This window comes from Anser brachyrhynchus (assembly GCF_964034855.1).
Source record: "Anser brachyrhynchus genome assembly, chromosome: Z".
Taxonomy (NCBI): Eukaryota; Metazoa; Chordata; class Aves; order Anseriformes; family Anatidae; genus Anser; species Anser brachyrhynchus.
Window position 1 is genome coordinate 23323194 of NC_137697.1, and position 26191 is coordinate 23349384.

The 26191-nt window shown below is 44.3% G+C and overlaps 1 protein-coding gene across 13 annotated transcripts in view; it reads left to right on the forward strand.

Annotated features, from left to right (window-relative positions):
- KANK1 (KN motif and ankyrin repeat domains 1) overlaps positions 1 to 26191 on the forward strand; it is a 129593-nt gene that overhangs the window by 91559 nt on the left and 11843 nt on the right. For 6 of the 13 annotated variants that reach the window (XM_080573805.1, XM_080573804.1, XM_080573798.1 and 3 more), the window contains 4 exons: positions 10727 to 13381; positions 23251 to 23472; positions 24048 to 24156; positions 25733 to 25945. In XM_080573805.1, coding sequence (XP_080429931.1) covers positions 10727 to 13381; positions 23251 to 23472; positions 24048 to 24156; positions 25733 to 25945 — 3199 coding nt within the window. Of the gene's footprint in view, positions 1 to 816; positions 1011 to 9219; positions 9563 to 9587; positions 9817 to 10726; positions 13382 to 23250; positions 23473 to 24047; positions 24157 to 25732; positions 25946 to 26191 lie in introns of those variants that run through there. The other 7 variants (XM_080573808.1, XM_080573807.1, XM_080573800.1 and 4 more) reach the window with 6 other exon arrangements.

Below are 26191 nucleotides of genomic sequence, written 5' to 3' on the forward strand. Positions count from 1 at the left end.
GTCCTTGTTTGGCTATAGTACAGCAACTGTTACTGTAAGCAGAGGTGCAGGGATATTGAGCTGGGGCCTTTGAGAGTCTTTTTATGATGCTGAGAAGTGTTTTGTTTTTTTTTTTTGCATCTGGAGTTCTAGTTCTCTTTCCTCGAGTTATACTTCATGTTCCACGGAAACGAGAACATTGCATATGGAAAAGTCAAATATTTGTGCATTATTTCAAAAGCGCTTGTACTAGCATAAAAGATCTCATGTACTTTGACCATGTTTCAGAGAAGAGAAGATTGTTTGTGCAATTTTATCAAGTTTTTATTTTTATCCCTCAAGTTATAAATTGCATTTGAGAGGAGTAAACAAAAACAGATTGAATGTAACAGGCAGATTTGCAGGCAGTGCTAGTTACAACAGATGTAATTGTTCTGGCCAAATTACATCAATGAACCTTTCTGTGCTCCCTGTGCACACGTGGGAGTGAGGAACAAGGAGGGCAAGGGGCGAAGGGCTTGGGGAGAGAGAGTGGGTAGGAGAGAAGTCACCTGAACTTTTAATTCCCTCTTGGGGATTAAATCTGGCTTCATCTGAGGAAAATATCCCTTTTTTTTTTCCTTCCCCAGTGTACAGTTTGGTATGGTTCTATTTGTCCTTCTGACCATTTCATGCATTTAACCCCTGAGAGGAGCAGCAGCAGCCTGAGGCACTGAGCACCATCTGAAATGACGTGAAGGAAAACACTGGCGCTGAGCTGCGCTGGCAGCAGGCGGGCTAGGATTTTGTCAGGAAATTCCAAATGAGTATAAATAAATTCTCTGTAGCAACCTCTGGGCTCCCTGCCTGCTGATGTGTCAGGAGTACGCATTCCCTTTAAGGCAAAGGAAAGTGTGCTTCAGACTTAATTTCCTGAAAAATTAAACACTGCAACATTCAACAATTGCTTCTCAGCGGATCAGTAAGCGAAACCCTCACACAGAGGAGGAGAGGTGAGGTGTGAGAGACTGGCTCCCGACTCTGCTCACAGTGTGGGTAATTGGGGAAAAAGTCGGGGGGGGGTGGAGAGGGGGCACATATGGGTTGTACAGCTGAAACCCAGCCCTGGCTGTTTTTTTAGTATATTAAGCAATGCACGTCTTTCACTTCGGGTGCTCTTTATTTTTCTTTTCTAACTGCAGTGTTTGCTCCGTTCTCTCCCAGGAGCATTCTGCTAGGCTGCTCTCTGAAGGGAGAGCGCACTTAGGTCTGGTTTGATGCACCTCTGCCAGCCCCTTGGCTTTTGTTGGTACAGGAAAGAGCCTTTCTTCAACAAATGCAGATCTTCTAGTTGGAGGTCTGCATTCTGTGCACTCAAGTAGATGGAGTGCTGTGCCTATTTACTTTTAAGTGGAAGAAAGTTAGCTGTTGCTCCTAAAGTTGCTCGTTTTCATTATTGTTCATAGACTTTCAACTCTAAGCCAGTGCTTTTAGCTACTTAAAATGTGCATACGAATCACTTCTAATACTGATGTTTTCCTTGTTTTCTCCAATTATCACTTTTTTAACTTTTTGAACAAAACCAGTTCATTGGTCTGAACTGTTTTAAGTGTGGAGAAAAAATTCCTAGTGTTCTTGGAATATTCAAATCACTCATGCTTTTGAAGTTCAAAAAGCAGCATATGTAATCAGTACTAGATTAATATAAAAGGGGGTAGGAGGGAACAATTCCCGGTATTTGAAATATAATTCTGATTATGCAGCATAAAGTATTTTCCTCGTGGAGGTTAAGCATGTGACAAAATAAAGTCCTTTCAGGACTCCTAAATACAAATGTTTGTAGAATCATTCTTGTAGAAGACAATTCTTCCATTTTTTCCCACCCTTTGCACAGCTGTGAGATCAAGCTGAAACTGTCAATCAGTTTTAAGATACCATGGCAGGCTTATATCTAAGGAGTCCAGGTTCTTTCCTGATGGTTACTCCTATTACAATAGCCCTATGTATCTGTTCTCTGCTCCTCACCTTTCAGAGATTTATAGGCACAGAAAGGCAATGACATTATAAATCTAAATATTTTAGTTCTGCGATTCAGTTCTCATAGCTAGTACAGCCTTTGCTTGAGCTGCAGCACGTAACACTGATGCAGTGTTGCACTAAGAGATGTCTTCAGGCATAGACAGGTCTGTCTAGCATCCAACATTGCTATGGGGAGTGTGGACGTGATTGGGATAACTGGTGAAGGAAGGGAAAAATGCGGAAGTTTGCTCCTCTTCTGCTTTGGAAGCACTCGGGGGGGGAGGGGGGGGTGGTTGTGAAGCCCATCCTGTATTCATGCCTCAGTCTTCGTCATCCTTTCTTCTAGAGTGATTTTACTTGTGATAAGGAAGTGGTATTTAGTAACATGGGGTAACGTACTGTCAGAAAAGTTGGGCAGGTAGTGATGCCACATTGTGAAGAGTTGGCAAGGGATGTAGGGGATCTTTGGCGTTTCTCCAGTGCAGCAAAGTACAGCATGCTGTTTTACCTCATATTCCTCAGCACCACCAGCTTAAACAGTCAGTTAGCCTGGATTTACTGGGATGTTTTGTCAGAAAGGAGGGTTATGGTGCTCTGACACTGAGAGCTCTCCTCCTGTGGTCAGCAGACACATTGTAAGGCTTTCTACTAGGCTGTAGGCAGCATGTGAATGGTACTTACTGTTTGCCTTAAATTACAACATTTTGCTAGTCAGTCTGATTTGGAAAGCATCTTTTAAGTGAACAGTTTTCATTTGTCACAAATGTGCCCAGAGCCAGTAACTGCACGTACTAGAGAGTGAATGAAATCTATGCTTTGGGGAAAGACGAAGGGCTGTTCTCAAGCAGACAAATAGTGCAAGATGAAAAATATGTACATGAAATCAGGCGCTTGGAAAGCACAGATTTGTATTGTTTTGGATTTGCCTTGAAAGCATCTGGTTTTCAAAACCAAGTAAATGGGATTGAGATGCACCTAGTTTCAAGCCAAGAAGGAAAGGATGACTGTTAACTCATTTCATCGTTCTTATCAGGGACACTCAAGAGGCTTGCTAACTTTCCTGTGAGGAAATGAGCGTCCTTCTGGGGAGAGCATTTCTTTTTGTGGCTGAGCCACCTAAATCCCCACCAGTGGTTTGCTTTCAGTGGAAGGCAAGCTCTTTTCTCCCACAACAGGTGGGCTGAGGTGGCATTGGAGGAGGAGGACTATGAAAATGCAGCAGTGCAGCACAACCAAGGATGCGGCCTGCTGCTTGTCGCTGTGCAGTGGACCAGCTGGTCGCACTCAGAGCCACAGTGCACCCACAGACCAACCTGTGCCACTGCAGTTCACCCTAGTGGACACTGTTTTTAGGGTAGTTTCTACCCAGAAGTGGCAGTGCTGTTCACAGCAGCAGCAGCAGCCTCTGCCACGGTTTCTGCTCAGCCCTTCGGCACTGCTCATGGGGCAGTGTGTAAGAAGCTAGCAGCTATATTCCTTCCCCTTCCCACCCATGCCCTGCTTCCTTGCCAGCCTTAGCTTGATTTCCCCTGGGATCTGTGAGTCAGAAGCTGGGATGGGAGCAAAAACAGACTAGTCTCTTAGTTTTGAGTTTTCGTGGCGAGCGGCCTTGAGGTGATACATGTACGAGATGTTCCTGCCACAGGGCTGCCAGAATTAGAGCTGTTCCCAGAAAGTGACAGTGGGTGAAAAGGAGACTTATTGTAGAGCTCCAATAAGAGAGTTGTCAAGAAAATAAAGCAGATTTTGTGAATTTTGATAAGGGGCCACATTACAGTCAATCACTTTTTTTTTTTCAGGAATAGATTTTTTACAAATAAGGTCAGTCCTTTATTCAGGGTTAATTAATTTGCATTACTTATATCCTGTATTTTATATTTTAAATGAGATTCTGTTTGACCTGCAACTTTTTAGTTCAGGAATTCTCCAAGGAAAAGGTTTGGACACTAAAAAAACTGGAGGGAGGGAGGGAGGGAGGGAGGTTTTGAAAGGTGGCTTTTGCTGCCAGCTTGCAGAAATAACTGTTGGTTATGGTTACATGCTGTCCAGATATATACTCTGTAGGTAACTGTTTTTTACCATGTGAAAGAAAACGTATAAACATGTTTAAAAAAAAAAAGTCATGTGACCTTAAAATGCCTGTCCAAAGATCAAAAAGGCTATTGACAATATTCACAGCCATTGCATAGAAGGCTGCTGAGCATTCTGAGCATTTTCTATGTTACACCAAAACACCCTGTTTTTCATAGCCATGAACAGTAGTCCATAACAGATAGCAGATGGGCAGCAAAGGGAGAAAAGTAAGAAAAGCCAGTGTCCTCAATGAGCTTAAGAAATGGTTTGTGGTTTGGGAATTGAATCTTGAGCCCGTGGCAGTGGGACATCCAGGCTAGTGCATCCATCTGATCACTGGTAGCAAGGTGAGAGCTGGCTCATTGTTTTTACTATCACACTGTGCAATCAAAGTTTTATTATGTTTTTATTACAATAATCTTTGTATAACGCTAAGCAACTAACATTTTTCAGGCTCAGAGGAACTTAACCTCTTGAGAGAGACTCTTCTCACTGGGTTGATCTAAAGCCCACTCAAGTAAATGGAAAGACTTCAAATGTTTTTAACAGTCTTTGCATTGTGGTTGTGATTTCTTTTGGTTTTTGGTGGGTTTTGTTTGTTTGTTTGCTCTATTGCCATAATGGTCCGTTTCTTCTAGGAAGAGTATGGCATTAAGACAGCAGCTCAGTTCTTAAATCACGCCTTTTTACCACTGTTCTGTGGTAACAGTGACATCATAGCCCAGTCTTTGCTTTCACAGTGTAAACAGAACACTGCAGACATCTGTATGAACCATCTTTCTTCAACACTGCTGCTGCTAATGTTCATTTCCATTGGTGATGTCCTTAATTCACTTCTCTGAGGCTTGCTGCTACAGACACCTGAGCTGTAGTCTACACACCTGGAGAGAAAAGCCTCTTTATTAGACAGCATTGTAGTTTCAGCCTTTTTCTTTCCATTGCCAGGGAAGTTGCTACCCCCATTTTTTGATCACAAACCTCAATCCTAAGTACTGAGTATTTAGATGTCAGACTTAAAAGTCAACACACAGTTGGGGTAGTGACTCATAAATTGAAAGTAAACTTAAAACTGATATTTTACCATTTCTCTGCTCCTCGTTTTTCTTTGAGAATAAATTTGCAGCAAGCACTTTTACAAGGGAGACCTATATCTTTAGTGAAGCATGCAGTAAATGGAGTTCCTCTGTACAAGGAGAGTCCTCCACATCTGTAACTGCAGGGTTGGTGTCAGGGTCTGTTATCCCTCATCAAGCAGCTTCCTGGTTTGACTGTCCTTTTGGGGCATGTGCAGTCACCTCAGGCACTCTGTGCTCCACATCTATGGCATGCTTCGCAGCAACACAGTATGTTTTAGCTGCAAAGTGAAAAATAGAACACCTAATGCTCCTGCTGTGCCTTAGGAAAACTATAGGAACAAATTCCTATATCTGTAGGTACACACATACACACACACACCAGTTCTTGAAATAATAGTAATTAAAAAAAATCTGATACTTTGATTGTATGTGTCCTGCCCCCCCCCCCCCCCCCCCCCCCCCCCCCCCCCAGTGAAAATACTGAAGAGCTAGGTTGAATTGTTGGAGAGCTAGTAATTTCATGACAAAAGAAACCTGTTATAATGGGTGAGCTGCAAAGGTAATGTCTGTTCTCTGAGTGTTGTTTTTTTTTTTTTAAACTTTAATTGAAATACCAACACCTGAAAAGGAAAATGAAAGAATGTTTGTTAATTCTGCAGTTTCCTTTTAAACAAATGCTCAGCGTCATGTGTCTTGTTTCTTTTCAGAAGTCAGGACTGATATTCATCTATGTCTGCTAAAGACCAGAGAGAGAAATGAATAAAAGCAGTATTGGGAGGTGGGGGCGGGGGGGGGGGGGGAAGGCATCCACTCTTTTTCTGTTGCAGTAAAGAATCAAAAAGGTCAGAACTTTTTTTTTCTTTTTCATCTTCTCTTTTCCTGCTCCAGATAACCTTTAATACTGAAGCTCAACACATAAAAATACTGCATCTATTCCATTTACAACAGCTATTGCTTCTTTCTTTTTCTTCTGCAGCATTCTTTATGAATTGGCTTATGCCATAACTCTGGAAGGAGACTCTGTTATTCATAATGTTATTTCAATGGAGAAGACTTCTTTAATAGCAGTCAGATCCAAGATAAAAATGCCTTAGAGCAGATATCATAACCAGATGGGGAGAGAAGGCTTTAGATGTGATGTCTGTATATTTTAAGGTGCCTTAGCCTTTTCAGAAATACATTTTCAGTTGCTTCTCTTTGCTCTTTCTGTACCTTCCAAGGTGGCTTTACAATAAAGCTTTCCTAGCCTGCAGAACCAAAACTCTGTGTCTGCCCTCATTTTTTATTCCCCACTCTTCTCTCTCCCCAAAAGTCTTTAAGCACATCAACTAAAGGTCCTGTTTTTTTCCAGTTCTCCTGGTCTGGGAGCAGGCATGATTAGTGTGGACTTGGGTAGGGCTGACTCAATACTTTAATATACTGATGCTCTTGTGTAGTGCATTGGATAGGATATAACTTTATGGAAGTTGGCAAGACTGGAATGTTTGGACAGAGCCAGTCCCAGCAGTGCAGGAGACAAGAACAGAAGAGTGCATTTTTAAAATGTTGCTTGTGTCCTGTCCATGATTATCATGCAGTAAGGAGAGGAAAATGAACTCTTGCATACTTCTGGAGAAATGCATTAATAATGACAGTAACACAATAAGGCCTCTGTGCTTTATGAAGTATCTTACTTCACAGGTACTTGCCTAAAAGCATAATGTCTTATTGCAATTAAAGACATTTCAGAAGAAAATGGCAATGTCTGCAACATTTTCACAGACAAAAGTGTGTGTGTGTCTTCACATACTTTTTCAGTGTAACGCAATGATGTGATTAAAATTTGCCTGAGGTACTACAGAGACTGGGGAACAGTCCTTCTAATTATAGCAGTGTCTCTGCTCAGCTGGCGAAGGATGAGACAAGAAGCCTAACAAGAGCATTTGACCTGTCCGGCATTTGCTGTTGTACTTTTATGTGTTTTGGGATGAATGGGGTAGGAATCTCTTGCTCACTTGAGGTCTCTAAGCATGAGACAAGCTTGCCATTCCTCCTGAAGAGCATATAGATACAGCCTTCTCTGAGATTCATCTGAGGTACTTGGCTTGTATAGCACTTGGTACTCACCTAGCAAGGTCAGAGGGTAAAGGCATCCGTGGTTCATCCAGGACCTAAGGACTGAAAGGAAAAAGGTCTGCACTCAGACCTTTCTCTTATCAGACACTTATCAGGTGCGTGCTCCTTTCCTTTTCATTATATATATATTTTTTCCTTTAAAAGCAACAAAATACTTTTATTGCCTGAAAACAGCCATCCATTTTGCTTTGTTCCCATGCTTAACAGGCACACCCATTTGGGCCCTTTCTCTGAGACAGCAAAATGCACAAAGGCTTGGCGCAGCTCCTGCATGCTGCATTGTTGTTGTTGTTGTTGTCGGATTGCATGCCCGACCCTTGTTTGTCTTAACGTACCAAGAAATGTCTCCAAAGATCAACTCATAATACTGGGATTGTGTTGGTGGAGTGTTCATTGTGTTGTTTTAAGAAGTAATATGCAAAGTCAGCTCCACAGACAGCCTCGTGCTTGTGGAGTGGCAGATATGAACTGTGTCCTCTTACTGCTGCCAGCTTAAGCTGAGGACCAAGTGGATTTATTTCATTGTGAAGACACTTAACTGCCTGCAGGTGTTGTGGACAGGTTTAGCGAAGGATTCGGTGTCATTGTGGTTTTTTGATTATTTATTTTTGATGGGTTTTTGTTGAGCAATCTCAATACTATTCCATGAAGGACAAAAAAATTATCTGAGATTCCAGTTTGGCTCTTATGACTTAACATGCAATTTGCATGTCTTTTTAGAGGTTTTATGAATATTTTTTCCATAGATGCATTAATTCTTAAGTCCTGGGACTTTCCAAACAGCCTGTTTCTCCCTCCCCCATCCAACACTTATGCATTGTGCCCAGGGACAGCTTACAGGAGCTGCCTGACTACACCGGTGTAGTGATGGGAGAATCAGGGATGTCGCTGGATAGGAAGACAAGAACCGAGACAAGCAGAGGAAAGGGACTGGGAAGAAAGAGAGAACAGGTAAAGTTAGTATGATGGAGCTTGAATTTACATGGGCTGGGTGAAGTGCCTAGCAACAAGCCCAGGATGAGGGGTGAGGGTATAACCAGATTTGGGGTTAGAATTGGTGGAACAGGTGTGGGGACATGAATGGAGAAAATGGATGACAAGCTCAAAGTGCGGGAGAAAGGTAGAAAAAGCCCAGGAAAATACAGGCAATGGGAGAGTGGGGGCAAAGCTTAGAGTGCAGGGGGAGAGGGAAGGGTGATTAGTCTAGGGCCAGGAGCTGTGGGCTGTGGAGAATTGTTTGTCAGTGGAGAATGTGGAAAACAGAGCCAGGATGAGAAGCTGGACAACTGAATCCAGGGAGGAAGAGCAACTTGGAGGTTGCTCTGTCTCATTCCCTCCTGCCGGTGGGAGTTCTGGAGGCTTTTTCCCTGCCCAACCTTGAGGCAGTCCTGCTGTAAGGGGCTGTGGGTGCTTATGTGCTTGGAGTATGTGTGCATACATGTATTTTTGCTTCCACTTTGGTATTTAAATGGCTATTTTGGGAGCATCTATAAGTAAATACCACAGCATACGGACAGACTGGCTGTCCAGCAAAAACATGTGGTCTGGGTGGGTTGTTTGTGTCTGTTGGAGGCTCCGTCCACATGCTGCCGCTTGCAAGACGGAGATATCGCTGTCGTGGTGCCTGCCTGACTCAGGTCTCCATCCCATTCCCAACCGGGGAAGGTAGGCTTCCCCCGAGCAGCATCCTGCTTCCGTCTCCTGCTCGGGGGTGTCCCCTGCTAGCCAAAAGCATAAAAGATCGCCATGAAAGCAGTTACACTGTCTGTAGACAAAGCTTTTCTTAAGCATGCCAAGGAAACTGGAAAAACAGGAGCCTGCTTTTTTTTTTTTTTCCCTCCCAAACCTTTTCAGTGCAACATTAAGTCACTTCCTGTAGTTGCAGCGAGCAGAGGTTGTTGGCTTTTTTTTTTTTCTTCTTCTTTTTTTTTTTTTTTTTCCCTCTCCCCTCCGGAGGCTTATATTCCTTTAAGAGGACGCGACTTCCCAAACCCAGCTATTTAAAAACAAAACCCACAGCTAAATTCACTGTCGGACACAGCTGCCTGCAGCACGCCCTGCCCGGCCCGGCCCGGGGGGATCGGACACGCGTGGGGCCGGTGTGGCCGCGCTGAAAAATCACGGCGGCGACAGAGACGGAGCCGGGGGCGCTGGTGGCGGCCGGAGGGTCCCGTACGCGGCGCGCAGCGGGGGCGCGCAGCGCAGGCACCGCGTCCTGCGCCTTTAAGCCCTTAACCCTTCCCTGCCCGCGGAGATAAGCCGGCGCGGAGCTGGGAAAGGCGCTGCTGCTCTTCCATCCTGGTCTGGGACCAGACACCGCGGTGAGAGCACAGCCCCTGAAGTCACCGTGCCCTGCCCGGCCACCTTCGCGCTAATGCGGGATTTCCTCTTTTATTTTATTTATATTTTTTTCCTTATGGGGTGAAGAATGAGCGAGTCGGGAGGCAGGGCTGTGGTGGAAGGGGAGCTTGTTGGTGACACATGCAGCCGGGACAGCGAGGAGCCTTACCGGAGGCCTAGCCATACGTGGCTGGAAAATTTGCAGCGTGGGGGCAGAGGCATGTAGCTAATTCAGGTAACCGGAAAGCGGTCTTTTATTATTCCTCCAGCGCCTCTCCTAACTCCCAGCAGTTCTTTTTCTCAAGTGGGGCAGGAGGAGCGGGTTGTGTAGCAGCACCGTGTATAAATACACTGCCCACAGAAGCCCGGCAGACCTGGTGAAGTTGTATTTAGATTTCTGTGGAGACGGATGAGTCCTGTGTCCGGAGGGCGGGCGAGTTTTCCTGACCGCGAGACAGATGCCGGTTTCTCTTACAGTGGTGAAAGTCCGGACACTGCTGGAAGCGGGTCCAGCTGTCTGTCCTGGTGCGGGGGGGTGGCTTGGTGTAGACGATGTGAAGGGGGCAGAGACACTGCTCAAATTAACCTGAGCTCAGGAAAGAGTGAGCAGGTATTGCTGCTCTTGCGGCAGAAGTTCTCCAAGCAGTGAAACAGCTGCGGATCAGTCTAATGGCACTGGTTGCATAAGGAAGGGGTTGGAGTTCCTGTTCCGTAGCCTGTTTGAATATACCCTCCAGACAAGTTGGTCTCCAGATGATTCATGCCGTACAGTGTAGTCCTGTGGTCTTTGTGTGGCAGCATAGCGTGTGTGAAAGCCTGATGTTACGTGGGAAGACTGGGGGGATTTGGGGAGGGACTGCTACTAAGCTGTGCCACTTCTCTGCCGTTTTGTTAACGGAAGTTGTCAGTATGCTTGTACGTGTATGCACTTCTCAGCATTTGAAAACCTGCTGATTAACATCCAGGAAGTTAATTGGGGTTCAGTGTTGAGGGTAAATCAGCAGGATGTCAGTCCCCTCTGAGGTGCCGTTCCACCACCGGTGGGCATGCTGTGAGCACCCACCCTTGTGCCCTTGTGTTTTAGCGCCCAGTTTGCTCAGACATGGTTTCTTTTCCACGTGCTGATTGTGTTTCTTCTTTTCCAGAAAAAGAGGAAGTAGCTGTAAATGGAGAAGATGAAAAAGAACGGAAAGACCCCTATTTTGTGGAAACACCTTATGGTTACCAGCTAGACCTGGATTTCCTCAAGTATGTGGATGATATTCAAAAGGGGAATACCATTAAGAAATTAAACATCCAAAAGAAGAGGAAAGCAATACCAGCCTCTACGGGTACTAAGAACTCTGGTGGCCATTGCAGTGGCTGGACCTCCACAGAGTCTCTCTCTTCATCGAACAGTGATGAGAACAAGCAGTCTTTTTTGGCAGCAAGGAGTCAAGTAACCTCATCTGTAGCTGTGAGACCACTGGTTTCATTTGAAGTATCTCCCTCCTACTTAACCGTCCCTGAGAGTAAGCAGCTCCCTCCTCCCTCCCCACAGCTTCCTCGGCACAACCTCCATGTGACAAAAACCCTCATGGAAACGCGGAGGCGACTTGAACAGGAGAGAATGATGCAGGTCACGCCAGGAGATGTCCGCAGGCCCAGACTTTCCAGCTTCGGGGGCATGGGCTCAACGAGCTCCCTCCCCTCTTTTGTGGGGTCCGGTGGGTATGGTCATATGTCTCAGCAGCTCCAGAACGGGTATCAGGGGAGTGGAGACTACGGCGCCTGCTTCAGCTCCTCCTTGGGCAGTTCCATCCGGCACAGCCCGATGAGTTCGGGAATTTCCACCCCGGTCACCAATGTGAGCCCAGTGCATCTGCAGCACATCAGGGAACAAATGGCAGTTGCCCTCAAGCGCCTCAAGGAGCTCGAGGAGCAAGTCAAGACCATTCCTGTGCTGCAGGTCAAAATTTCAGTGTTACAGGAAGAGAAGAGGCACATGATGGCAGAACTCAAAAGCCAAAGGAAACCCAGTCAAAACGAGACATACGGTTTCAGAAAACGATCTTACAGTGCGGGAAATGCAGAGCAGTGGGAACACCTGTCTCAGGGCCGAAGAGGCGGAGAACTTTACATAGATTGTGAGGATGAGATGGACAGCATGGAGCAGAGCTCTCAGAGGATAGAGGAGTTCAGGCAGTTGACTGCTGAAATGCAGGCGCTGGAGAAAAAAATCCAGGACAGCAACTATGAGATTCCATCAAACCTTAGGGCGAATAGAGAAAGCCTGACAAAAGAGAGCCGATCTGTTGCTGTTGGCGCTGATGAAAACATCAACGACGTGGTTATATACAACAGATCTTCAAGGCAACGCAGAGAAGTAGCTGTGGGGACAGAGAAAGAAATGAGAGAGTCTGGGGTTGGGGTGACGGAGGCCATGCTTGGCTTGTCTACAGAAGTTGAGAAAGAAATAGAGCTTCAGCAGCAGACCATCGAAGCCCTTAAGGAGAAGATTTATAGACTGGAGGTTCAGTTAAAGGAAACGACCCATGACAGGGAAATGACCAAATTAAAACAGGAGCTGCAGGCGGCTGGGTCTAGGAAAAAAGTAGATAAAGCCACGATGGCTCAGCCCCTTGTCGTCAGCAGAACGGTGGAAGCCGTGGTGCCAATGAGAGACCAAATGGTGGGAGACCACGTCAGCGTCGCCGATTCGTCTGTGGGGAACCACCTGCAGATGAGCAGCATCGGCACCTCCTGCCAGCCCGTGGTACGGAGCACAGCGGTGGGCCCCGAGCTGCTGATGACCCGCTGGCTTGTGAGGGAGAGAGCCGAGGTGCGGGACCAGTGCACGGGGAGGTGCGTGGAGCTGTACGACAAGCAGGTGGGCGTGGAGACGAGCGTCTGCGAGACGGGCGTCAACACGGAGGAGTCGGTGGGCAACCTGAGTCTCTGCAGGACGGCGCAGGAGGTCAGAGAGACGAGGACGGTAGGCTGTGGGGACTGCTCGGTGGATGTGATCGTCCACTCCCCGAAGGAGTGCGTGTCCCGCGAGACAGCCACAGAGGCTGTGAGCAGGGCAGAGGCCACGGTCATGGCCGTGCCGTCTACGGCCAGCCAGCACACCAGCACTGCCTTGGAAACGGTGAGCCGGTGCACCAGTACGGAGGTACTGGTGCTGGCAGACTGCAGCACCAACACCGTCCCGAGCGGCCACGATAAGCAGACCAACACGGTGAGCGTGGAGACACGGACTGTGGCCGTTGGGGACGGGCGGGTGAAGGACATACATACGTCCGCTAAAACGCGCTCGGTCGGAGTGGGGACCTTGTATTCAAGTCACCCTGGCTTTGAAAAGCCCTCTGCGATCAAAACCAAAGACTGTGGCGTTGGGCAGATAAACATTAATGAGAACTACCTAGTTGGGCTTAAAATGAGAAGCATTGCCTGTGGACCCCCGCCTCTGGTGGTTGTGCCCGCTGGCACCAGGAGCATCGGTGTTGGGGGTGAGCCAGTGTGCGAGTCTGTGAGCGGCCTTCTGGAGAACCCTCTCCCTCCGCCGGAGCTTAGGACGGGCTTGGACCACTATATCGAGCGCGTGCAGAAGCTGCTGCAGGAGCAGCAGATGCTGCTTGCCGAAAATTACAGTGAATTGGCTGAAGCCTTTGGAGAGCCACACTCCCAGATTGGCTCTCTCAATTCGCAGCTGATCAGCACCCTCACATCCATCAACTCCGTCATGAAATACGCCAGCACGGAGGAGCTGCGGAGCCTGGACCTTCAGAAACAGTGCGTGGAGAGAAGCACTGTGTCAGGTAAGCCGAGTGTCCCAACATACATTTGTGACACCCCTTGCTAGCGCGGTGGGTTTGCCACCTGGAAGCTTGTCACCTAGTTCTCCCTGGTGAAATGCAGAACGTGGTGGTGGTGCTGGTGGATGAGCCCATTCGTTATTCCCTTCAGCCCACCACTGGTAACTGGCACTCAAAAGCTGGAGGTGGTTTTACCTGTCCCAGTCCAGCAGGCTCTAAAGGGCCTAATGATGACGACTCTGAATGATTAAGTGTGGGATATACAAGAGAGGTATCTAAAGTGTGCTGAATTTTGACTCCATTTTATAACTCTTAAGGCAATCTAGTTTAATGTCTGTGGAACTGGAATGTTGTCCTTCCTTTAAATTTGGCCTGCTATTTTCAAAAATTTAAAATGACAGATTTGATGGCTCTAAGTCACATTCAACGCCTGTATCAAGTTGACTTGTTTCCACAGACATATCCCCAGGTTTTGTACTGTTTCTTCCACTTCTTCCATTCCTTGTTCTTCCCAGTCAGAGAGAGAACTATGGGGTGCTTTCCCCATTTCAGCAGTGTTGATTGCTTTATAATGGGCAAATCCAGAGTGCTTCACAAAAACCACATCTTGCATCTTCTCTTTTTGTCCTAATCCCTAATTAGAGCCTCGTATTTGAAAGGCCTAAGCTGTGATTACTGTTGGAGGTTTTGGTGACGCTCAGGAAAGGCAAGAATTGAGATTTAAATACCCCTTCCATTTTATGTATTAACTGGAAAATCCATACAACTAATTTGAGGGATTTCTTTATTCCCTGGGGTGAAGTTGCATATTGTTTTGTTGTTGCTGTTGTTGCTGTTGGTGGGGAGTGGGGGGTCTAATAATCAAAAAAAAACAAAACACAACAACAATAACAAAAACTCCTTTTGTAATACAATGGTGGTGAATCCAGCTACAGTACTATTCAATTCATAAATGTTGGCTTACTGGACACCAGTAGGTAATGACTAACAGTGACTTAGATAGTGTCTTGTTGGTCTCACCACACAGTAACTGAAACAAGAGGTTAGGGAAATGGGAAAAATGTGTACCAATGCATCTGTATCATGGGTGCTGAACTGGAAAAAAAAATGTTTTAGTAAATACTGCATAATGTGAGCATAATATTATTAGCTAATGCACTGCTATATAAAGCTCTTCCAGCTTATTTACTCTCTTAAGTTACCTATTTTTATTAAAAGGCAGCTTGGTAAATCTGGTAATTTTCAAGGTTCATGTGCTAAATGGAACCATCCATTAAATATACTGAAGTAAAATTTTTAGCTTCCCATAGAAAAGCAATAAGCAACATTCATGTAGCAGTAAAGAAAATGTATGATATCCTGTCTGCATACATTCAATATTATACTATATATGCAATATTATTATCTTTCTGGTATGCATTTTATATTTTGGGCTCTTGCAAGTAATGATACTCTGATAATAAGTGTATCCACCAAGCACCAAGAGTGTCCTTAAAAACAGTGAACCAGACTTTTTACTAGCTGTAAATCCTCAATTCCTTTCCCTACTTTTACTGCACAGTATCAAATGTGGAGTCTAGAGACTCAAAAGCATTTAGACACAGGTGGAGTAATGGATCATATTTTACTAAAGATGTTCTTACTTGGATTTGGATTTCACATTCTTGACAAAATTATTTTGGAATATTTTTATTTTAATGTGTAATGCCATTATCTTTGGCAGTGGATGCTCAGTGTAAAATCTATTTATTTTTAGTCCCTGATGAGAACTAAATGCTATGACTGCATGCATAAATCAGGCTCTAGGTTGTAACAGTTTAGACACATGAAGAATAAGAATAGGAAGAGATCATAAGCCTGAAATGTTTCCCCTTCTCTTTCCATTAATTCTGAAAATGTTCTTTTTATTACAGTTATCTGCTACTCCTGCTGCCTGTTTCTGTGGTTTTACAAGTCATGTGTTCCTTTTTCGGTGAAAGGCTTTTTGCTGAATGAAGTGTACTATCTTAAGTAATTCTCTAAGCAGTGGAACTAATAAAGCCTCTTCATGCTCATAGATTGGTATCTTACAGAAGCTTTTGAGCTCTTGTTATGTCTTTCCCCAAATTTAGTCTCTTGGATATAGCTTGTCGGGTGTCTTGTGTGTGAACTCAAACAGCACAGCACGCCTTTCTCCAGTCCTGTCATCTCAGCCTGGTTTCTCTGAAGCTTGTGTAAATACAAAAAATTAAGTCTGAGTTACTGAAAGAGGCATGACATTGTAAACCTCAGTTTGTTACAAAAGCAGGCTGAACACAGAGACAGAAGCTGCTGGTTCCAGATGAGCAGCAGCAGTGTTGTAGTTAATGTTTTGTTCAAAGAGCTTCTTTAGGAAGCACCTGTTAGAGGCAGGTCCATTTAGGGGAAAAAAAAAAAAAACAAAAAACAGAAACACCTAGGCTAGCTCTGAGGTGTGTAATTTGGGTACCAGAAGCAGCAAGCAGCATCAGGCCAGTTTGCTGTGTTAAAAAGGTTAAATAGTTAGTGGTACGTACTGCTACCAATACCCGAGTTAGCACGTCAGTCAAATTCTGTCCATTTTATAGATTTTTCTCTATCAGCCCTGCGGGGTAGGGGACGTGCTGCAGAGGTGTCTGCAGTTTCACAGCAGGTGCAAGTTGGTGAGCAGTGATGGGAGGCAGATGAGAGAGCTGGACCTTTTGGAATGAGATGCGGTCTGCATCCACAGCTACCCTGCTTAGAGGCAATCCGAGCAGACCTGCGAGATTATCAGCAAACTGGGTCTATCAGCAATTAATGTATTGCTTCTTGCAAAATAAACACCTTCATTTCAGTAGCTAAGCAACTCCTATTTACATAGGTGCTGTCTTTCAGGAGCCTGCGTGGTGTCAGGGAAATCAAATCCGCTGTCCAGACAACTGAGTTCCACTCCATACCATGATTTTAGCCAGCACTGGCATGGTGTCTGTCCAGCTGGATCGTACAGATGTGGGTTACAAACCTAGATGCCTACTGGTCTTTATTCTTAGTGTAGCCAGCCTACAGGGCTAAAAGAGAGTCAAGTCTGCTTTGTCTCTCCATTTATTGTTACAGAATTTTTGAGAAGTTTCAGAAAAGTACAGTTGACTGCATGTGATGTATTTTACAAAACATCACCCAGAGGCTTAATTTAACTTGGAGGCTTCTCAATTACATAGGCTTTTCACGAAGAAATCTTACAGTTGGATGTCTTTCATAGACAAGGAGTTTGCAAGATTGGCATTTGAAAACAACTGTTCTGCTCTTGCCCTGAAAAATTACCTGAGCATGTTCTGAAAATGACTGGTTACTTTGCCTCAGTGATCTTTGGATTTGGTTTTGCATTCACTTTTTGGAACAGTCCTTACGGAGCACCCCAGTGAAATCACTACACTGATCATTGCAAGACAGGAGTTAACTTCCTGAAAAAAAGACTTGAGGGAGAGAGTGAATGAAGTGAGAAGCAAGTGGTGTCATAAAGACTTGTGGGGCTTAGGAAAACATGACATGCCATCTGGTGGATAGACCTTTCAAGGTTTTCTACTCTTAACTTTCGCCCAGAGCTCAGGAGGCAGGTTGAGGGACGATGGAAAAACTGGAAGATTGGCTATGGTATGAGATGCCTCTAGCTGTCCAGAGCTGGTGTTGTACACCAGCGAGGTATTGTGGCAATGGTTGTCTTGCTCACTGGTGTCATTCGTAATGCAGAAACAGGAGCAAATTGGAGAAAGGTGTTGTCACTTCACCTCTCTTCTGTTTGACATTTGTAGCCTTTTCTCTTAGAGACTGTGTAGCTTGGTGGTTGATAGCCCTTATTATCCTGGCAGCATGAATCATGCTAATGCAGTTGAAGACTGGAGGCTTGCCTGAGGCTCAGGAGCCTAGGGGTGTTCAACGTCCTGGCATGCCAGTGGGCCTGGTAAGGCTGCAGGCTGCAGCAGATCACAGTAATTATCTACTTTTAGGCAACTGAATGAACACAGCAGCTTCAACTCTGCCACAGGTGCATGTCTTAATCACTAGGTTTAAGTTTCTGTACAGATGTGCTTGTTTGTGAAACAAACAGGGTCCATCCTCTCTGCTGGCAAGAGGATAAATGACGTGCATGATGTGTTTTTAATATTCCCTGAAAGACAGTGTGTGGTGAAAAGCAGTCATGCAGATGGTCCCCATCTGTATACCAGATGTGTACTGTTTCTTCATGTGTGTCTGACTGGCTTCTCCAAGAATACAGTGCCTCTTTTGCATTTTTCACATGGGAGGTGCTATCTATTGACCTGCTGGTTGCAACAGGCTCGAATGCCCATGTCATTTGAAAATGGTAATGACCTCTCTATTAGGAGTTGAGGGGTTTAACTGGGTTTTGTTCTGTTTTAAATACCCATCTATTTGTATCAGAAGAGAAGCAGAGATCTGGTCAGTAATCGTCCTGTAAAGATATTATTCAAGTTAATCTCCATAAACCTCTTTAAAGAGGTTTGACATGCCATCCTTGGTCATGTGTTAACACAAGCTTATTGCTGTTATCATTATTATCATCAGGACATTTGCTGTTTTCATTCTGTAGCAGCAGTACGTGGAATGTTTAAATACGAAGGCTGTTCTCTCTCCTCGTTTTTGCTGCAGTTAATAAAGAGTAGGATCTGCAAGTGGTTTAATTTTTTTATTATTTTTTATTTTGAATATATAGCTGCCTTAGAGAGAGTGGCAAGCTCTGGTCTACTAGCTTGTCTGTTAGGGTGGCAGTGGTAATACCCCAGTTCTCTGCCCACACTGTGGCACAGGAACATGATGTTCAGGTGCTGAGCTTTGTTCAGAGTTCATCTCGCATGGTAACGGGCACACCTATTCTTATTTAACGTAAGGAGATTCCCATTCTTCCGAGGAAGTGCTGTAATATTCAAGCAACAACAAAGCATCAGCTGAGAAGATAAACCTTTCATAAAATGAGAATGGAAAAAAGAAATACTGGGATGACTCTCTTGCTGTGCACAGTGTCATGAGATGCTTTGATCAGCCATTCATCAGGGAAATTAGGATAGCTTTCACTTAGCTTCACATGCGTTTGTGCTGGAAAAGAGAGCATGTCATAAATAAGCTGATCAGCTGTGTCATTTACTGTGTTCAGTCTTCTTGAATTAAAGGAACCAGTTTTGAATTCCAGTTTCAACATACTGGCTTCACAGGCTAGATTGGGGATGGAAAGCAGCTTCTCAACATGAAGAAGAGAGTTGCAGTGAGAGTGATACTGAAATTGAGGTTGTTGTTATAATTGGATGGGCCAGAGCCTTCCAGTTAAAAGGAACAGTTGCCCAGGAACCAAGTGTTGGTTACAGCATTTAGCTGGGCCTGAGCCTGAAGTGAGTCAGGCTTCTGTCAATTTGTCATATAAAAACGTCATGTGTGGCAATCTTTTGTTCTGAAATTTAAAATCTACTGACTTCTAACCTGTATTAACTAAAAAATATGTTTTAAAATGAAACTGCATTTAGTCTTCTGAAGATAACACGTTTGTTGTCCATAGGTGGATGGGATAATATCAATCATTGTGAATGTTTAAACACACCATGTTTGCTCATCGGTGCCTCTTTATTTACCTTAGAATGTTGGTGGTTTGTGGCTTTTTTTTTCTTTCTTTCTTCTTCTTTTTTTTTTTTTTTGTTTTGTTACCATTAGTAGACCAAATGGAAAGTGGATTAAAAATTGTACGAAAAAATACCTTCTTAAAGAGACAGAAGACTTGAGTGCTCTTTGGCTGTCGTAATTTCGTAGTGAGCTGAGCGCTACCCTGAAAAATTCATGCAGTTTGCAGAAGAAGTTTCTTTGCTGTATAATCAGGCATACTGTCTGATTTTTGGGTGGTCCTGTGCAGACCCAGGGGCTGGACTCAATGATCCTCATGGGTCCCTTGCAATTCAGGATATTCTGTGGTTCTGTGATATACTACTAACAACACTTATGCACTGTCTTTACTAGAGAGTGTATATTTTGTGTGGTTGTCTTTTATCAGAGTATGGCACAAATAAACGCTTGCCCCATCAACAGTTTAAAAATAAAATCTCTGTGCAGCTATTGCATAGGCAGCAAGCTCGTGCCCTTTTTTTAGATAGGAAGCCTGTGATGTTCCAGCCAGCGTGCTAGGTTCTCATCCCACTGGTATTTAATTCCCCTGGCCTCGTTTGCACTCCTCATGATTTCCACTGGCTTAAGAGTACTGTCAAGCTACGTGTTTTTTATAGTATTACACGGGTTTGCCTTCATTAGAGTAAAAGGAATTTTTCAAAAGTTGGTAAAGGCCAGCCTTCGATTAGCATAAGTTCAGCACAAATCCAGGAAAAAAGTACTGTTTAAAACTCAATCCAGTCAGTTCGCTGAGCCTGCTTACTCTGTGACTTCATGGCTACTTACACTGTGATAGATGGAAGGAGAGGTCCACAGTTAGGAAAGGAAGTAGCATGTTAACAACAAAAACAGATTTTTTAGGTGCCAGGCAAGACCTGTAGTAATCTGATGCTGACATGTAGTAGCTTTGCTGTCACTTTGGTTTAAATTGATGAGGTCTTCAAAAAGAGCGCAAGTGATTCAGGAGCAGAGGTTACTTCTAGAAAATTAAAAACAGGTGTTCTTGTTCCCTCAAACTGCTAGGACTAAGCCACCAAAGAGACTTTGGACACTTCTTTCCCTCTGAAATTGAAGAGAGTAGCTTTCTGCATGTGGGTTTATGAATGGCTCAAGTCCATAAGTTTTGTTTTTTTTTAATTGTTGTTTTATTGCGCTTCTAAATTACCTGTGAATTTTTCAATGATTCTTTGCTGTATTGCAAAATACACTTAGAAATTCCTGGCAGCTACCTGCTGTGGTAAACTACACTATACCAATACTTAGAGTCTTGTGTCAAGTTTGTGTTATTTGCCCACAACAATAAACAAACAAAAATCAGCATGGTAAGTGTACCTGGATGGCTGTCTGGAGGCGGGAGTAGCTAAGTGATGAATCTGTTGGCAGCTGGGGAGGATTCTGTGCAAGCAGTTCACATCTTTGCTCCACGGTTTCCTTGGGAATTTGGTGGGGAAGCTAAGGGGCAGCAGTATGGCTTTGCTGCTTCACTGGGCCACTTGAAGGCTGAATGAGCACCGGCATGCTTGAGATCTGTGTGAGGTGAAATGAAGAGTCTATTTTAAGGTCAGCGCGGACTGGTGGTGATCTTGGTGAGGGTTTCATTTCCGCCCTTGAGGAGCTTGCAGCACGTCCAGCCCTGACAGCAGCCCTACAGCCTTGCTGAGGAAGAGGGGACTTGGCTCATTCCACTTTCCAATTTGAGCAGCAGTTCATTTAACCCTTGAATCATTGACGGTTGTGCTGGGGAGAACAATTGCTTCCTTAACCCCTTTTCCCAGTGATTCGCACTAGGCTGCTGCTGTCCAAGCATATTTTTGACATTGTAGGCTGTTTTGCAGAGGGGAACACCTGAGAGCTGATGTTAAATGCTAGCCAGTGGCTTACAGCATTAATGCTCTGTTGGGCCCAAAGCTGTCTTTCCTTGGACCTTCGCTGCTGTAGACACAAGTTAAGTGCCAGCATCTAACATCAGTGGTGGGAGAATGGGTGTACTGGCCAGTTTGTCTAATGCAGAGTTGTTTTTGTGTGCTTGTTCTCAAACCTTTATGACAATATCTTCTGTCAGGTGCAGGAGGCCGAGCAGGGCTCCTTTCTTCTTCACTTAAACTCATAGATAAGATGCTCCAGATTAACACTCTGGGTATGTTTTGTTCAGATATCATTCCATCACTGTTAGGTTTATCTAGGTGGGAGACTGTGACACAGTCTGCTTACTGTCCTTCCCCTCGTCCCCTTCCCCCCTCTCTGTGTCCTAGCCTGCATCTTCCTCCTTCCCCAGCATTGTCCCAGGGCAGGAGAAGGGAGACACCTGGGGAAGTCCCAGCTCCACTTGAAGCGGCGTGGCCTCGGAGTGATGCTTGTTCAGCACCAGCATTGTATTTATAACCTACCTGGGACAGCTGGCTGAGACAGTGGCACTTGGAAGCAGTTACTCTGTTTGGTAATTTTTTAATTACAACTGTCACTGCTCCAAACAAATGTAGAGAGAAAGGTGATTTCCTTGTTTTTCAGCTAAGGGAGTTTAAAAATATGTGGTTTTTGGCGCAGTGTTCCACGCCTTGGCAGCTCTCTCTCCCATGGCTGGTTGATAAGTGGTGATGCTAACAGCCAGGAGGAGACCAGTTCTAAATTAATCACTGCTATAAAGCGAGGAGGGGCAGGGGGAGCTAAGTTGGGGCTTGGCCATATGGTGTGGTTCTGATCTGTGGGGATGGCCACTGCAGCCTTGGCATGCAGGAGCATCACTGGAGGGGCCGTTCCTGCATGTGGGGCACTGAGGGTGCTTCCACAGGACACAAGCTTTTCGGTGTCTGGTCCCTGAGCCAGCCTGTAGTGAGATGTTTGCCAATACCCTGTCATGGTTCTTTATCATCAGACAGCTTCCCTGTCTCCGCTAGCAGGGTGAAGGCTGGCTGGTGCTTTACCAGCTCCGGTCATTACTGAGCACTGGCAGCAGTGGAGGTGCAATCAGAGGTCAGTTTCCTTTCGCTGTAGATTGGAGAAGGTATAAGCAGTGGTGGAAGTGGGCAACAGATCTGGTTACAGGGGAAGATGCCTTAGAAATGTGTGTTGGCTGAGAATGCAGAGCCTCAGAGATGTGGATGGGAATGGGAGCAGAGGAGGAAGGTGTGGTGAAACCACAACATTCAGAAGAATCAACTACATTATGTCTTGGTGCAGTCTAGCAAGATCAATGGAGATGTCAGATATGCTTCTAAAAGTGAATACTTGGAATTTGCATTACTACAGCATGGTATCATCCTGTATGGTGCCACTCTTCTCTTTGGATGAAGAGCCTGTGGCTTAATTCTTGATATATACAAAGAAAAACAGTCACTTCTGCCTCCTTTTTTCCTTGAAATACCAGGAAGATTACTTAAGGAAGAATGTATATGTAAACAAACAAACAAAAAAGTACATTTCACAAACAGAATTATTTGTGCAGCTTTGCAGAACAGTCATAATAGCACAGCTGGAGGAACTCCAGTGGAATCTATAAAAAGGTCTGTGCATAATTAGCACTGCCTTTTAAACACGGGGGAAAAATGAGGGGATGCCAGGAAATGAGGAAAAAAAAAAGTGCTACCCAAATGGTTGGGATTTGATTTAAATGCAACTACTAGCTCAGTACAATCCTGTCCAAAAGAAAAAAAAAAATCAGTGGGTGGGAGTTCATTGCAATTGTCTCAGTATTTGAGTAAAGTATATAACTTCAGAATTAGTGGCATGCTGGCAAAAAGGGAAGTTTCCTGAAAAGTTTTGCTTTCATGGAAAAAGCCATTTCTTGTTTAAAAGAAAATGAAAATAATAAGGGTAAAGATCTTCCAAGAGGAACCTACAGAAGAATCCTGGTTGTCAGGAAGGTCAGCAAGGAGCAGCTCAGTGGGTCTCCCCTTGGTCAGGGTGGTAAGAGCTGTGCCCTCTGTGTGTACTGAAAGAGAAGGAAGAGGAAGGGGATATTCCTTCCATTCCTTTTGAAGCCAATATCTTTATAGTTTTTCCTTGTATTGTATGCTTTCATGGAAAGAAAAACCTGCAGCTATTTTTTTTAAGTTTCTGAAAGTGATCACACCCTTTTCCTGTTGGGTTCTTGTAGCAGGGTATTAAAAAGCACAAGTGTTACCCCTTTTTGTTTCCCTTTTTTTGTGTTCTGTTTTGTTTTGTTTTCTGGTGATCATAGTGTTGCCCTACAGGTTTTGTTCTGACTCCTCTATGATGACTACTGTCTTCTCCAGCAGGTGCTACTTTGGAATACATCCCTCATGGCCAGCTTGCAAATGCCCACTTAACTTCAAATTTGCGAGCGCTGAAATTGGAGCAGGACATTGTGCCCGCTCAGGAGGAGAGGAAGACTCCCCTGGTGGAAGCCGCTCGGGGAAGGAAGTCCTTTTCTCCTCAGGACAAAACTCTAGCTGCAATTAACCTGACAGATGACCAGCTTGCCTCTGGCCTCTATGGTAATAACTGGCTCACATTCATTTTTCATCATGCTGATGGAGTCTGAATATGAAACACAGTTAAAGCAGGTCTTCAGGGTTCCCAAAACTGAGAAGGAATTAAAAATTGTGATTATGGAGAAAGTGGTGTTGAGACTCTCTGTCTAATACATTACTTCTGGCAGTGAGTTGCTGTCATTTGACACCAAGAATTAAGATTTTTTTGACAGAGCAGAATAACCTGTTTCAATATTGGAAATAAGACATTGGACACATGTCATGGACAGCAAAGCAAAAAAATATATATTTTTTTTTCCTAATGTTTTCTAAAACATTACAAAGATTGTCAGCATGTTGGAGGAGATCGGAAAGTTAGGCTAAATAAGTTTTCAGTTTTCAGAGTTGGTTTTTGAAGTGTTCTTCTGTATTTCCAGTGTGCATATAACACTGTGACTATATATAAAAGATAATAAAGCCAGCTTCAGCTGATAAATTAAGCAGAAAGCTGTTTGTTTTGAAAAACTGTCTAAAGCTGCTGCAGCCAGGGCTGGCTACAGATCTGTACTGATACGTATGCTTTGTCTGTATTTCAACAGTATGTAGTAACAATGAAAACACACTCAAATCTATCATGAAGAAAAGGGATGGAAAAAAGGATTTGAGCAACACCAAGAAGAACCTGCAGTTTGTCGGCATTAATGGCGGGTAAGAGGCCTGTCTTAAAAAAGTATGGCTAGTCAAGTCTTGTAGTGCTGTCACAGTGGGAAAGAAAGGAAGAACATCTGAGTTTGGGCGTAGCTTTTGCCTGTCCTTGATGCTGAGGTGCATCCACTGAGCTTAAGGGTAGGAGGGCAGGATTAAACACTTCAGCTCATCTTAAAGCTCCATGAACCTTTTGTGTATCTGTGTGTGTGTTGTCTCAAGTGGAAGCTGCAAGTCACACTTGGAGTCAGTCTGAAGTACCTGTACCTTAGATGACTGCCAAATTTAACAGGGTAAAATAAAGCAAATAAATTCCAAGAGCCATGGGAATGTTTCTCAGTAAGTAAAACCTCAGTATGTCTTTGGCAGCTGACAAGAGCGGCATTGTGCTATTAAACAATGCAGCAAGGGATGGCATTGCTTAAGAATTAACTTTTCTGGCTTTGGGCTAGATAAATACAGAATCTTGGTGAAAACTGTAAGTAAGGAAATCTTCTTCTAGAATATTACTTAATCTTTGCAGAATGTTGCAAATAACTTTGAAATGGTTTCACCAAATTGCTTTTGTATAGCTTTTCAAGCCCCTTCCTCAAATTATTTTTTCTTTAGTAAAAATGCTTTGTGCAGTATATAGCCTAAATATTGCAATTACTTGATTTCTTACATATTAGCTGAAAGTATTATTACTTCCAGTGGAGGAGTGTTGTCACTCATATATCAGTGTTGTACATTAGAAGGAAAGGTTGTACATTAATTCACGAGATGTTGAAGTTGGTAAGTTAAAGCCATTTATTAGAATCAGCATTATAATTATCCAAAACACTTACTATTCACCTAAAATATCAACTGATTTGGATCACCACAGCAAAAAAATGACAAAATTGTGGCTGTTGTCTTTATGTAGCTCCCTTCCTTTCACCTGCCTAGCAAGGCAACAACACAGTTTGCTCTTTACAAAAGTAATTTCATCTGGGAGATAAGGTCAGGTCTGACATGGTGTTAAAACATAGTTTTTGCTTCTCATTACACATTGTGCACATAATAATCACAATGACAGAATGAAGGGATTTGTGAAGAGACCTCAACCAACAATGACAATTTAATGAGTTGTCTCTCAGATTTGAAAAAAAAAATTAATAAAAAAGAATTAGAAATTAGTTTTTGCTGCTTTCCAGTAAGAAAAAGCATTAGGACAAGAATGGTTTCCTTATACTTTCTCAGTACACCATAGCTAACCACAGAGGGTGAGGTGGTGTGGGTTTCTGCTGTCCCATTCTGGCGTTGTTAAAAAAATAATAATGAGTTTTTGAATTGTGGTGACTTACATTGCCTGTACTTCTTGTGCATTACTACCTTCTTAAGTGTTTTTTGCACTGAGCATCTGCTAGGCTAAGCTTTGGGACGGTTGTTGGACTACCTACCAGTGTTCAAAACAAAAAGCAAGCAAAACAAAGTGTCTGAGCAGTCTTGGCATTTCATAAGGAATTATTAAGTGGTTTTAGTTCTCTTAAGCAGAACGCAGAAGAGTAACAAATGTTATTGTCTCCGACTGAACCATGGCTTCATTCCCCCACCCCAGGTACGAAACAACATCCAGTGACGACTCCAGCTCGGAGGAGAGCTCCTCCTCGGATTCAGAGGAGGAGAGCGAGGGCCACGCGTACCCTCATGGCCACGGTGCGGAGGAGGAGGAGGATCCTGCGCTCAGTGCCCCAGAGACTGGGGCCGTGGGGGCAGAGAAGGACAGGCCCCCGCTGGAGTGCGAGGCCGAGGAGGTGGAAATCAGAGAGAGGTAGGGTGGCCCTGCATGTGTTTGTCCTGCTTCGTGCCTGGTTGGTGGATGTACAGAAGGAAGCACACAGACCACAGTGAAATACCCAGTGGAGGGATGTGTTAAAGTTACTGGGCTTGCCAAATGCTTCCAAGTGTGCTGGTTTGGAAGGTTATGTTAAGTGGAATAGTACTAGTATAGGGCAAAGACAAAACTGACCTGTCATGTTTCACTGGAGATCCAGCGTAACATCAACTTATCTCTTAT